Consider the following 12,864-nt stretch of genomic DNA (forward strand, 5'->3'; position numbering starts at 1 on the left):
CACCAACTGATTTGTGTAGCTCTGTGATGTATGCACCTGTGTCTGTGCACCTCTGTCATCCACAGACCTCTCTGTGTGTGCCTCTGTGACCTATGAATCTAGGGCAAACTAGTTTCTGCTCTGAGCCTCTGATTCCCCACCTCTAAGATGAAGGAGGAAAATCTCTCCTGCTTTAGGTAGCAGAAAAGAATCACATACGTCAAGGACCGAATGTTCAATAAAGGTACGTCTAATTAATAAAGTTCTCCCCCATTAGGACATCTGGTCAGGTGGTTACTATCATCCCCATCTATCACCCCTCCTCCTATGTTCAGGAAGAGAAAGCAAACACAGAAGTGAATGTATCTGCCACGGTCACGTTGCTAACCATGGACACAGACAGGAATTGAACTCCTATCCATCGGCCCTCTAAGGTACTGCTCTCCTCATCCCCAAGCTACCTCGCGGTGGGCCAGTGCAGTCTCCTCTCCTCTCCTGTCGCTCTCCTGCCCTTGCCTGAGTGCCCTCAGCATGAAGCACTGAGCAGGGGCACAGCTGAGGTAGCTCATTTAGTTAATCTGCACAACACCCCTTCGAGGGAGGGTTCATTCACTTCATTTTTCAGATAAGGAAACTGCAGTTTGCAAAAGTCCACTGCCTTTTATCTTACATTTTTTTTTCAGCTCATTTGTTTATGATGATATTATTTATGTACGGTAAAATTAACTAATGTTAAATACAGTTTGTTGAGTTTTGGTCATTGTACACAGTTGTGTAACCACCACCACAATCAAGATAAAAAGCAACTCCCTCGCTGAAAGAAGGTTCCTTTGGGCTTTGTGCTCAGTCCCCTCCCCTGAGGACAGGCCTCAGGCAACCACCACAATCTGGAAATACATGGAACCACAGGGAATATCACCTTTTGTGTTTGCATCAATAGATTGCCTTTATAACAGGGGTAGTAGCTGGGCTGGGTTTGCATACGTGGGTGGAGCCCGGGGTCTTCACAGAACATCATTCTACTATTCTAGAATAGAAGCTTCCCTCGTCTCCCCTCCACTCCCTCCATCCAACACCCTCCCGTCTCTCCCCCATCCACCCACCCAGCGTTTATGAACATCTGCTCCAAGTCACTTTCTGTGCTGGATCCTGGGGGAACAATGATGAATAAAAGGGGGGGGTCTTGAACCCTGAGAAGCTCACCATTTAGTGAAGACAGAGAAGTGTCTGAGTAGCGGTAAGCAGTCATCACATGGTGACTCTAAGGGGACAATCTGAAGCTGAAGAGGCAGCTAGAGCATGAGACCCCAAACACCATCCCCAGGAGCATGGGCTTCAGACTTCAGTTGACAGGAATCTATACAGAGGTTCTGAGCAGGAATATGATAGATCTCATTTACATTTTGAATGAGCCACTCTGGCATCCAGTGCCTTTTTGTCCTGTTTTGAGTTCAGCTTGGAGAAGCTAAAGAAGAAAAACACAGGACGGGAAATGCAAAGGGGGATGAAATGAACATTTTTCAGGGGGTGGTTACAAGCCAGCCCCTGTGCCAGGCACAATGTACAATATCTCATTCAATCTTATTTACTTCTGTTTGAATTACGTCTCCTCTACTCAGCTTTGACCATAAACAAACTACTGGCTTTTCTAAGACTCCTCTTCCTTATCTGTAAATGAGGATGATAAGAAGTCCTATTTCACAGGATGTTGTTGAGGGTCTTTGAGGAAAGCAGTGGAAAGACTGTGTGAACTTTAAGATCCTGGCAAACGTGAGCTCCTTTGCACTAACTTCTCTGGCACTTACAATCAACACCATCTGTTGGGCAGTGGCCATGCCCCATTTTTGTTAAATCAGAGATGTCTACCTATGGGACCATGAGCTGCCTGTAACTTTCTATTTCTTCTGTTGGGGCATGTGTGCTGCCTGCCTAGAGCAGGTGGTCTACAGGTGCCTGTTGAGTCTGGGAGGCAGCTGAGGCCCCTTCTAATTTCTTCTTACCTTCATCAGTTCCTGCAGTTTGGGGTCGCTGCGGGAGTTGGGGTCCACCATTGTTCGCACTTCATTCTCCTCTTTAAAAGGAAAAGGCAGTCAGTGGGTGGCTCCACTTGGAGGTGTTAGGCTAACCCAGAGAACAAGAGACCCAGTTACCCAGCATGGTGTCCTCCGGGTCCAGCTCGAAGGGGATCGGGCTGAGGGGCAGGTTGATGGCATTCATGCCCTCCTCCTGAAGCTCTGATACTGCAAAGAGAAGAAAGGCAGAGTCACACGGCAGCCCAGTGATGACAGGGAGGGGCTCTGTAGCACACGGTGTTTGAGATTGACATTAATAAAACTACTGAGGTTAGGTTACAGCTGTTACTCAACCTGCAATAGATTCCCTGCCTCTCCTCGCTAGAAGGACTGAGTTGTCTCCTGCATGTCCCCTCTTCCAACTATCACCTCACTCGCTTTCCTCAGAGAAAGAGGGAGGACTCCGCCTGTTCCCAGACACGATCTCAGGGTACACGGAAGTGAGGTGGTCACTGAGGTCTTTCTTGGGTCTCTGCCTGTCATCTCCTGCCCACCCCTCCTTTAAGGGTTGGCTGTCTGGTGCAGAGTGGCCGCCCGGTACCTGCTTGGCTAAACGAGGTCACCAGGTCAAGTCTACATTTATGTTGTAAGCCATTTCCAGCCAACTTCTCTCTCTATTTGTTTGGCTTCCCTAACTACTTTTCTGATTATCCTGCCTTCTCTTTTTACCCCATCCCACCCCAGCCACTGCTTGAGAATGCCTCAGGCCACCCTCCTTTGGGCTCTCGTCTTGTCTCTTTAGCTCTAATGAGTAGGGGACCATGGGGCCAGGCACCTCTCCTCCTAGGTCCATCCCCTTCACTGAACATCAAGAGCTCAACTGGATGGATGGCCAGAGAGTCCGTTTACAGTTTTCAAGTCCTAGAAACCTACAATTCCACTTTCCTCAAGGAAAACAAAAAGAGGTCAATGACCGCTAAAGACTTCCAGCTTGCTCCCCTCCATGCACCCACCCCCCAAATGACGCCTTCGTGAAAAACAAATTCCTAACACAAAACTACTGCATGATGGACACTTGCTGAGCAATGACCTTGGATAACCCTCCCCCTAAAATGAGTGCCTTCAGTCTCCTCACCCCTGTTTAGTGCCAGTTTGGGTAATTCCTTTTTACCAATTAAGCACAGAAAGACCATTTTCTCTGAAAGCGTTGGTCACCAAAAGGCTCTCAAAGAGCTAATATGGCAGCTGCAATCAACCTTAATAAAAGCAATGTCCCATCTTTCCATTTTATTATTTTTTTTATTGACTCTGGCCTCCCTGACTGCCAGCATATACTTGCAAGAACTCTTAAGCACAAGACAGCCACTTACAAAGAGTTCTTTCATATTAGCAAACTCACTGATGTTTGCAGTTGGACGGGGAACGAGATTGCCTAACAAAGAGCGTGAAACACACTCTACCCTAAAGAGACACAACTTGCATTACGAAGCTGGTATTTAGTCCCGTCGCTGTGGGCTCTTGACATTCATACGGGATATCAGCCAGTCACCATCTTGAATTTGCAAATTCAGACACCCACCACTCTCCATAATTACCCCCCCCCAAAAATAGAACTGAAAAATAGAAGCCACACCTTCAAGGCTAAAATGATTCTAATAAGTATAGGATTGCATTTGCTTTCTAGTGAAAAACAATGGACTCCTATAATTTCATTAGAGTCCTAGGTTTCAATAGTCCTCCTAAGACTAGTAGTTTGTTTTCTTTTCCAGGCTGTTTCTCACAAAGAAGCAAGATTTCCACTACTGAACAAGCACTGCTGTGCAAGCATTGGGCAGTGGAAGTCGAGTCATGCTTAAATGGGGGAGCGAGACTGGGCATACTGGCCGGTGAAGACAACAGCTCCTGCCCCGGGCCTCTCTACCTACATTCTCCCTAAGGTCTGTACTGTCAATGGTAGCTACCAACCACATGCAAATATACACATTTACCTGAGTTAAAACTTCAGTTTCTTAGTTGTACCTATCACATTGCAAGCACTCAATGGCCCACGTATGGCAGGCTAGTGGCCACTGCCAGGCTGGACACCACAGATGTAGCTTTTCATCATTATAGGAGATTCAATTGGATGGTGTTATCTTAGTTGACCCCAAATGCTGATGATGTCCACATTTAAATCTCTAGAATGGGCCTGACCCTGAATTCCAGACTTACTTGATGTCTCCTCTTTTGTCTATTAATAGGTCTCAAGCGTATATATCCCAAACATAATGATTGTCAACACTCTCACCTCCACCGTAACAACCCTAAAACAAGACTGTCACTCCCCTGTTCTTCTCTTCTTCAGTAAATGGCACCGCCACTTATACAACGGTTTACGCCAAAATCCAAACAAATCACCCTTAACTTCTCTTCCTTCCTCATGCTTTGCATCGAATGCATTGGCAAGTTTCGTGGGCTCCACCTCTACACTAGGATCCAATGCCACCCACTTTTCATCATCTACACCACCCCATCCTGGTTCAGGCCACCCTCAGCTTTCACCTAGACAACCAGAGCCACCTTCTAAGTGGTCTACTGCTTTCTGATGCATTTTCCGCACCCCTGTCTACTTCCCAGAGCATAGTCAGAATGGTCTATAAAGATGTAAATAGCATGATACATTCTTCTGCTTTAAGCCCTCCCTTGGCCTCTCATCATACTCAGAATAAGGCTCCGACTCCTTACTAACACTTGCAAGGCCCTCTGATTAGCCCCTAGCCTCCCTCTCATGTTTTATTTTCTTCAGAGGACTCATCACAATCTTAAATAATAATTATTCATATGTCTGTTGTCTGTCCCCCACCTAGAGAAAAGACTAGCACTTTTTCTCTTTTGTTCACTGTTAGATCCCCAAATAGGAGCCAGAGTGCCTAGGCTGAAATCCATGTTCTACTAGCTATGTGACCTTGGGCAAGTTCATTAACCTCCTGTACCTCAGTTTCCCCATCTGCAAATTGGGGGTGATAATATTACCTACCTCCTAGGGTTGTTGAGAAGGTTAAATGGGTTTACATTAAGCATTTAGAAGCGTGCCTGGTACCTGGTAAGAACTGCATAAATGCATGCTATTATGCTATAATTATTATTATTACTTAAGACAATACCTCATGCAGAGTAAGCCCTCAAGAACTATTAGTTGAGTAAACGAATAACCAAAACTGTTAAGACCACCGTTCAACTGCACAGGTTATGAATTGAGCCAGAATTTGCCAAATTAGTATACAGGATGCAAAGAAAGATTCCAGCTTATTCTCAGGGGGGGAAAAAAGAGTGTGTGTGTGTGTGTGTGTGTGTGTGTGTGTATATACACACACACACACACACACACACACACACATATATATATAAAATTTTGGCCTGATCCTGTGTGCACATGGGTGTGCATATGTGTGTGCTTATATTTTGTAAGGAGAGAAAAGCCACATCTGTTCCAAGACTGTTGTATGGCGAGAGCCAATTTATGAATATAGGGATATTTACACCTCTAAAATGCAACTAGAAATGTACTATTTGTGGCAAGGACTCCTCAAGGTGGGTCTCAACAGGATCTTTTTTTATGTGTACATCATAAAAATGTTTTCAGATGAAAAATCCCCAGTCCAAAACACTCCCCTCTGCCCCGCCTCTTTAATTCACTCAACAGAGACATAACAAACCCTACAAGAAAGGCTGAGATATGTTTGCAATTGGAAATGTTTTTTTTTTTCAGGAAATGATTTGGTACAGGAACATCATTCCCATCCCATTAACTGCTGACTCTGAGCCAACTGTTTGTAAAAGTGAATATGCAAACTGCCCCGTTCAGGCCTGGCCCCCGCCCCATGGGGCCGCATTAGTGGCCACTTTCCCAAAACAGCCCGCCTGCTTTGGAGGCTTCATTTCTATTAAACCAAAGCAGGACCCAGCAGAAGCCCCTCGCCAATCCCCGCGCTCTGAAAGAGAAAAGAGCTGCAATTGAATTTTCTCGGCACAGAATATGAATATGATGTTTATCCCTTCAACCTCCTCTAACAATCTAAAACTAGGTCTGAGTGTGCAGCCCTCCGTGTCTCGCGGCGCCATTAGTCATAACTTAATAAACAGATTAAATGCCCAGCTGAAGGTCGAGCTTGGGAAAGCAGGGTGATTGCTTCAACTCCTGAAGCGCTCACCATCAGAAAGGGGGCTTTGGCTGTTCCGGGAAACGCAGGCTCTCTCTGGGTCTAGTTGTGCAGCAGAAAAAGGGCAAGGATGGGCTCTGGAGTTTGAAAGAGCAGGATTTGAATCCTACTTCTATTTTTATCAGCTGGGCGACCTTGAAATTTAGCTTCCCTGAAATTCAGTATCAAACAACTCTCTATAAAACAACGCTGGAGCTGACACTGCTGGTTTCCTTGCTAATATTTATTTTACTCTTTTTCCCTGCTGAAAGAACCTTCGTTTTGTTCCAGTGTGTACACTTCTCCCTCCTAAGTTCTAGGGGAGATCCTGATTGGTTTAAGCTAATCATGATAATCTTAATTCTCTTGGTAGTGACTGACTCAAGCACTGTCATGTGATACGATGAGTTGTGAGAGGAAATTTCTAGAAGCTTCTAACAATAGTTTTCCTCCATTTTAAAGAGGGGTCCAAAGAAGAGAGGGTATCTTTCTCCTTCTAATCACTGTTGTATGAGGATGCTATGCCTGGCTTTGCTGCAGCCATTTTGTAGTCACGAGGTGAGCTAGCCCAAGTCCAAAGAAGAAACTAATATACTCAGATTGGCAGAGAAAAAAAGAAAGAAAGGGGTTTCTTGTTGATGCTGTTTAGCCTACATCCCTGGAACCACTCTAGCTTTATGTGTCTTGTTATAAGAAATATAATAAGCTCCTTTATTGTTCAAACTAGTTGAGTTGGCATTTTCTGGGGCTTGGAGCTCCAACTCCCTAATTAATACACAGGACACCAGGATTATAAAGTTGATAGAGGAATAGTGTAGGGCGACACAATGAATGGTCATTTTCCTTTCCTTTTTTTCCATGAGAAGCAGAATAGCTGCAGGCATCTCTTATACTTCAGAACGCACAAAGGGATTCAAAGAACACCACGGGGAGAACAAGTATGGAGAAAAGAAAGGACAGAGGTTTCTACAAGTACAAAAGGGTCCATTTAGGCAAAGCCAGTAATTTCATTCGTTCAACCAACAAACGTTACTAGGCACCTCTCCTGAAGCAGACCTTGAGCCAGCATTGGGAATATAGGTTTGGGGATTTGACGTGGATCTGCCTCAGTCTGCACATGGGTGGTGGGAGGGGCAGACGCATAACCACAACATGCAGGATGCCTCGCAGAGGGGTGAGGGACGTGGGACTACAGCGCTGTGAGAGCTCAGGCAGACCATGGGTAACTTTGGGTGGAAGACTGGGAAGGATTCCTAGAGAGGGGGAATTTGAGCTGGACTTTGAAAAATATATATTTTCATTTGGCACAGACGACCCCCAAAAGGCACATCTCGTGTAAAACACATAAAGGTGTGTAAAAAAAAAAAAGGGGGGGTAGGTGTTGAGAGTAATGATTACATCTGAGCACTGGGAATGTGGGGGCACAGAGGGGGAAAGAAGGGAAGGAACAGAAGAACAAATTAGGTAGGTGGGGTCCCGAGTGTCAAGGGTCATGAATTCATCTACTTAGCACTCTCTGGACCATGCTCCCTGTTTTGTCCCTACAGACAAAACAACAACCAAACCAAACCAAAAATACCAAGATGGGGGGCGCGGGGGGGGGGACCAAGAGAATAGCTAGGATGTTCTCTCTCCTTCAGTGCAAGTGGGCACCAGTGAGACATTTAGGCTGCTCTAGATCCTTATCAGGACTCTGATGATTAATCTCTGGTCCTTCTGAAAGCTACTAAAGTTCCCTTCATGTCTAAAAGGATCAAGGTCTCCCACAAAAGTTCTTGGCAGCAACAGACAAGTGATTTGACACAAGTCCCAACAGTTTTGTCTATGTGAAAAATCAACCCGAAAGAACATCTATCAGAAAACTATGGCTACCATCATACTTAATGGTGGGAAATTGGATGCTTGCCCCCTAAGACTGGGAACAAGGTAAAGACGTTTCCTTCCACCACGGCTATTCAAAACCATACTAAAAATCCTAGTCCGTACCATAACACAAGTAAAGGAAATAAAAGGTATAGAACTTGAGAACAAAGAAATTAAACTGTGTTTGCAGATGACATGATTATCTATGCAGAAAGCAACAAAGAATTGACCAAAACAAACAGAACAAAAACCCCAAGCCCCTAGAACCAGTAAGCAATTATAGCAAGGTTGCAGATACAAGGTAAATATATAAGTCAACTGCCTTCCCATAAACCAGCAATGAATGTTTGGAATTTAAAATTAAAAACACAGTATTATTTATAGCAGCACCACAAAATACAACACTTGGGTATAAATCTGACAAACACATATTGAACTGACATGCAGAAAATGATAAAACTCTTATGTAAGAAACCAAAGAAGATTTAGATAAATGAAGAGATACTAAGTATTCATGAATTACAAGATTTGATATGGCTAAGGTGTTGATTCTTCCCAACTTCCTCTATAGATTAAATGCAATCCCACTCAAAATCACAGCAAGCTATTTTGTGACTATCAACAAACTGATTCTTAAGTTTACACAGAAAGACAAAAGACCCAGAATAGCCGACACAATATTAAAGAAAAATGGCAAATGTGGAACACTGACACTACCAAACTTTAAGACTTAAAATAAAACTATAGTAATCAATGCAGTGTAGAATTGGCAAAAGAGCAGACACATAGATCAATGGAACAGAATAGAGAACACAGAAATAGATCTACACAAACACATTCAACTGATCTTTGACAAAGGAGCAAAGGCGATTCAATGCAGAATGGATAGTCTTGTCAACATACGGTATGAGAACAACTGAACATCCATATGTAAAAAAATGAATCTAGACACAAACCATACACTTTCTGCAAACTTTCACTCAAAATGATCATGGCCTAAGAACAAAACACAATACTATAAAATTTCTAGAAAAAAAAAATAGAAAAATCCATATGACATAGGGTTTGGCAATAAGTTTTAACATCCCACACAAAAGGATAATCCGTGAGAGAAAAATTCATAATCTGGATTTCATTAAAATCTCTACTCTGCAAAAGATACTGTTAAGAGAATGAAAAAGCAAGCCGTAGACTGAGAGAAAGTATTTGCAAAACATCTAAAAAACTTTAAAAATGAAGAAAACGAACCAACTACAAAATGGGCCGATCTAATCAGACATGTCACCAAAGAAGGGGTACAAATGGCATAAGCATATGAAAAGAGGTTCAACATCATTTGTCATGAGGGAATGACAAAACAATGAGATACTGCCACATTTATTAGAATGGTTAAAATCCCCAAAACTTAACAGTACCAAATGCTGACAAGGATGTGGAGGAACAAGAACCCCTGTCCATTGCTGGTGGGAATGGCAAATGATGGCGCCATCTTGGAAGACTGTGTGATAGCTTCTTAGAAGCTGGAGTTTCACCCTATAATCCAGCGGTCATGTTCCTAGTCTTCACTTGATTTGAAAACATATATTAATGCAAAAGTATGTATTTGAAGATTTATAGCAATTTTATTCATAATTGCCAAAAATTTGAAGCAAACAAGACATACTTCAATAGACAATTGTATCAGTTGTGGTATACCCATATGGTGAAATATCATTTAGTGATTTAAAAAAAATGAGTAATAAAGCCATGAAGAGACATGGAAGAACTTTACAATTCTTAAGTCGAGGAGGCTAGTCTGAAAAGGCTACACAATGTATGATTCCACTCCTATGACATTCAGAAAAGGGAAAACTATGGAGACAAGATGAATGAAAAGATGAATGATCAACGAATGAAAAGATCAATGGTTGCTGGGGGTTTGGGAGAAGGTTTGAACAGGCAAAGTACGGAACATGTTTAAGGAGATGAAACACTTCTGTCTGATCCTGTAGTGACAGATACATGATTTTGTGCATTTATCAAATCCACAGAACTTCAAAGCCCTGGGAGTAAACCTAAATGTAGGCAAATTTCAAAAAATTGTTTAGGAGGTTGGGGGATCTGAGGGTGGAACGTAGACCATGATGATAGAATTAAACAGTATTACAAATGCATGAGACAATCTCACTGAAAGGGGTTAGGGGGATGGGGCTGACCTAAGCATTGTTGGAAATGAGTGGTGTCTGGGAAACCACAGTCAAAAGGAACTGCCCATGAGAACGTACTCTAGTTGATAAAGTTATTTCCCAGGGATGTGCAGGTCAACAATTCTGATACTGCCATACACGCATGCTGGAACTGAACAATTAAGTAAATGGATGGTGGATGGTAGGAGCCAGGTCCCTCCCTGTTGGAGTAGGAGGTTACAGATGAGCAGGGGCAAAGAGTAGAAGGATCCTTGTGGCAATGGATGAGAGGATGAGGGGTGGAGGTGTCAGTAAGCATTCATGTTTAGCTTAATCTAGATCCTGATGGTTACATATGGAAATACCGAGAGGAATGATTATCGTTGACCCTTGAACAACACAGGTTTGAACTGTGTGGCTCCACTTTTACGTACTGTTTTTTGAATTGACAGCAAAAGCCACAAGGCATTTATTTACAAGTGTCCACTCCAGTCTCCACCAGATCAAAGGCTGCTGGCCCAGAGTCATACCTGCTACCCTCTGAATGGCTGGGGATGCCTCCTAAGGCTGCTAGAAGCCCCCAACGGCCCTAGGCCTGGGCAGGGCTGCAGATCACCCATGTGCCAACAAGGAGGTCGGTCCAGTGCCTGTGGCTGGCAGGCAGGAGGCTGGGCTGATGGAGAAGAACATTCCCAGAGGGCAGGGATGACAGCACTATGCATGTAACCCCGTGCCCATGGCACTCATGCACCCTGAATCCTTCAGGTTCCAGGGCTGTGCTGGGCTGGCTGCAGACCTCGGACAGACCCTATTGGTCAGAGTAGGGACTCCTCCTCTGTGGCAGTGCCCAGCCCTTTGGCCTCATGGGTAGCCACAGCTGCCAAAGGCCACAGGCCGGTGGTACACCTGGAGCAGCTGTAGCATGCCTCCGGGCTGCTGTCACCCATGGGTGTGCCTGGTGGCTGCCACTGCTCAGCTGAGGCCACTAGGCTGCAAAGCATTGCCATCTTGGGCCAGGCCCACTACTGCCTCCCCTGTCCCTCTCCCAGCCTATATGTGGATTTTTTTTTCAATAAATATACCTAGAGTACTGTAAATATATTTTCTCTTTCTTATGATTTTCTTAACATTTTCTTGGGATACCTGGGTGGCTCAGTTGGTTGAGCAGCCGACTCTTGATTTCAGTTCAGGTCATGATATCACGGTCATTAGATCAAGCCCTGTGTCTGGCTCTGTGATGACAGCAGAAGTCTGCTTGGGATTCATTCATTCTCTCTCTCTCCCTTCCTCTCTCTCTCTTTCTCTGCCTCTCCCTTCCTCCCTCCCTCCCTTTCTCTCTGCCCTTCCACTGCTCACATGAGCATGTGTTCTTTCTCTCAAAATAAATAAACAAACATCTTAAAATTTTTTTCTTGAGGCGCCTGGGTGGCTCAGTCGGTTAAGTGTCTGACTCTTGGTTTTGGCTCAGGTCATGATCTCATGGTTAGTGAGTTCAAGGCCCACAACAGGCTCTATGCTGACAGTGCACAGCCTGCTTGGGATTCTCTCTCCCCTCTCTCTCTGTCCCTACCCCACTGGTGCTCTCTCCCTCTCTGAAAATAAATAAACTTAAAACAAATTAGAAAGCCATTTTCTTTTCTCTAGCTGACTTTACTGTAAGAATACAGTATATAACACATATATAGAATATGTGTTGACTGTTATTGGTAAGGCTTCAGTCAACCATAGGCTATCAGTAGTTAGATTTTGGGGGAGTCAAAAGTTATACACAGATTTTCTTGATTGTGAGGGGGTCAGTGCCCTTCAGCCCCTGCATTGTTCAAGGGTCAGCTGTACATACATGGGTTAATGTACACACATACATGTTCTTGCTCTGTCAGCCGAGAAGTCCTAAAAGTAATGACATTCCAGTAACAGTGAATATACCTAGCACCAGATCTTGTTTTTTTCTGGTACGGTTCTCCAACAAAAGGAACCAGAGCTCATTGAAAAGATGGTTGATTCCAGGAGTGGAAAAGGAATCTGCAAGATGAGTCTGGAACCAGCAAGGAAAGAACCTGGAACAATTTGAGCAGCAAAATAAAGTAAGTGATATTGGATTATAACGCCATGCAAGTAAATATCCACAAATCCATACTGATGTAAATGACTGAATAAATTAATATATGGGCAAGAGGAGAGAAATCTCCCTTATAGAATTCCCAATAATTTATGTAGATCCTGTGTCCTCAAAGAAGGGGAGGCAGAGCCCCTGACCCCTTCAACGTGGGTCTTCCTTCCAGAGAGTACAATATGGAAAGGGGGAAAAGAGTTACTTTACAGTGCAGAAACCTGACAAACACTAGCTAAGCCAGGTGATCAAGGTCAACATCACAGTCATAAATCATGGGATTTGATGTGATGTGATGAAAATAGCATTTACCTCTGTGTTCTTCCTTTCCAAACCCATGACCCCAGCCTAATCAGGAGAAAAACATTAGATTTCAATAGATGAGCATCCTAAAATACGCTTGATCAGTACTGCTCAAAACTGTCAAGGTGATCAAAAACCAGCTTGAGAAATAATCACAGCCAAGAGGAGCCTAAGGAGACATGATGGCTACATGTAATGTGGGGTCCTGGATGGGATCCTGGAACAGATAAGTACATTAGATAAAAACTAAAGAT

General features: G+C 43.9%; 1 protein-coding gene and 1 long non-coding RNA gene across 3 annotated transcripts in view; one reads left to right on the forward strand and one right to left on the reverse strand.

Annotated features, from left to right (window-relative positions):
* LOC147576649 (uncharacterized) overlaps positions 1-3,983 on the forward strand; it is an 85,809-nt gene extending 81,826 nt beyond the window's left edge. The window contains exon 3 of the long non-coding RNA XR_015241004.1: positions 3,761-3,983. This is a non-coding gene — a long non-coding RNA (uncharacterized LOC147576649). The remainder of the gene's footprint in view (positions 1-3,760) is intronic.
* The window catches only part of PARVA (parvin alpha), a 189,393-nt gene that overhangs the window by 85,628 nt on the left and 90,901 nt on the right, over positions 1-12,864 (reverse strand). For both annotated transcript variants that reach the window (XM_086677953.1, XM_025928355.2), the window contains exons 2-3: positions 2,130-2,219; positions 1,980-2,050 (exon numbers count right to left, since the gene is read on the reverse strand). In XM_086677953.1, the coding sequence (XP_086534079.1) occupies positions 1,980-2,050; positions 2,130-2,219 (161 nt within the window). The remainder of the gene's footprint in view (positions 1-1,979; positions 2,051-2,129; positions 2,220-12,864) is intronic.

This window comes from Puma concolor, chromosome D1, assembly GCF_028749965.1.
Source record: "Puma concolor isolate L17-30 chromosome D1, mPumCon1.1.hap2, whole genome shotgun sequence".
In the NCBI taxonomy this organism is placed as follows: domain Eukaryota; kingdom Metazoa; phylum Chordata; class Mammalia; order Carnivora; family Felidae; genus Puma; species Puma concolor.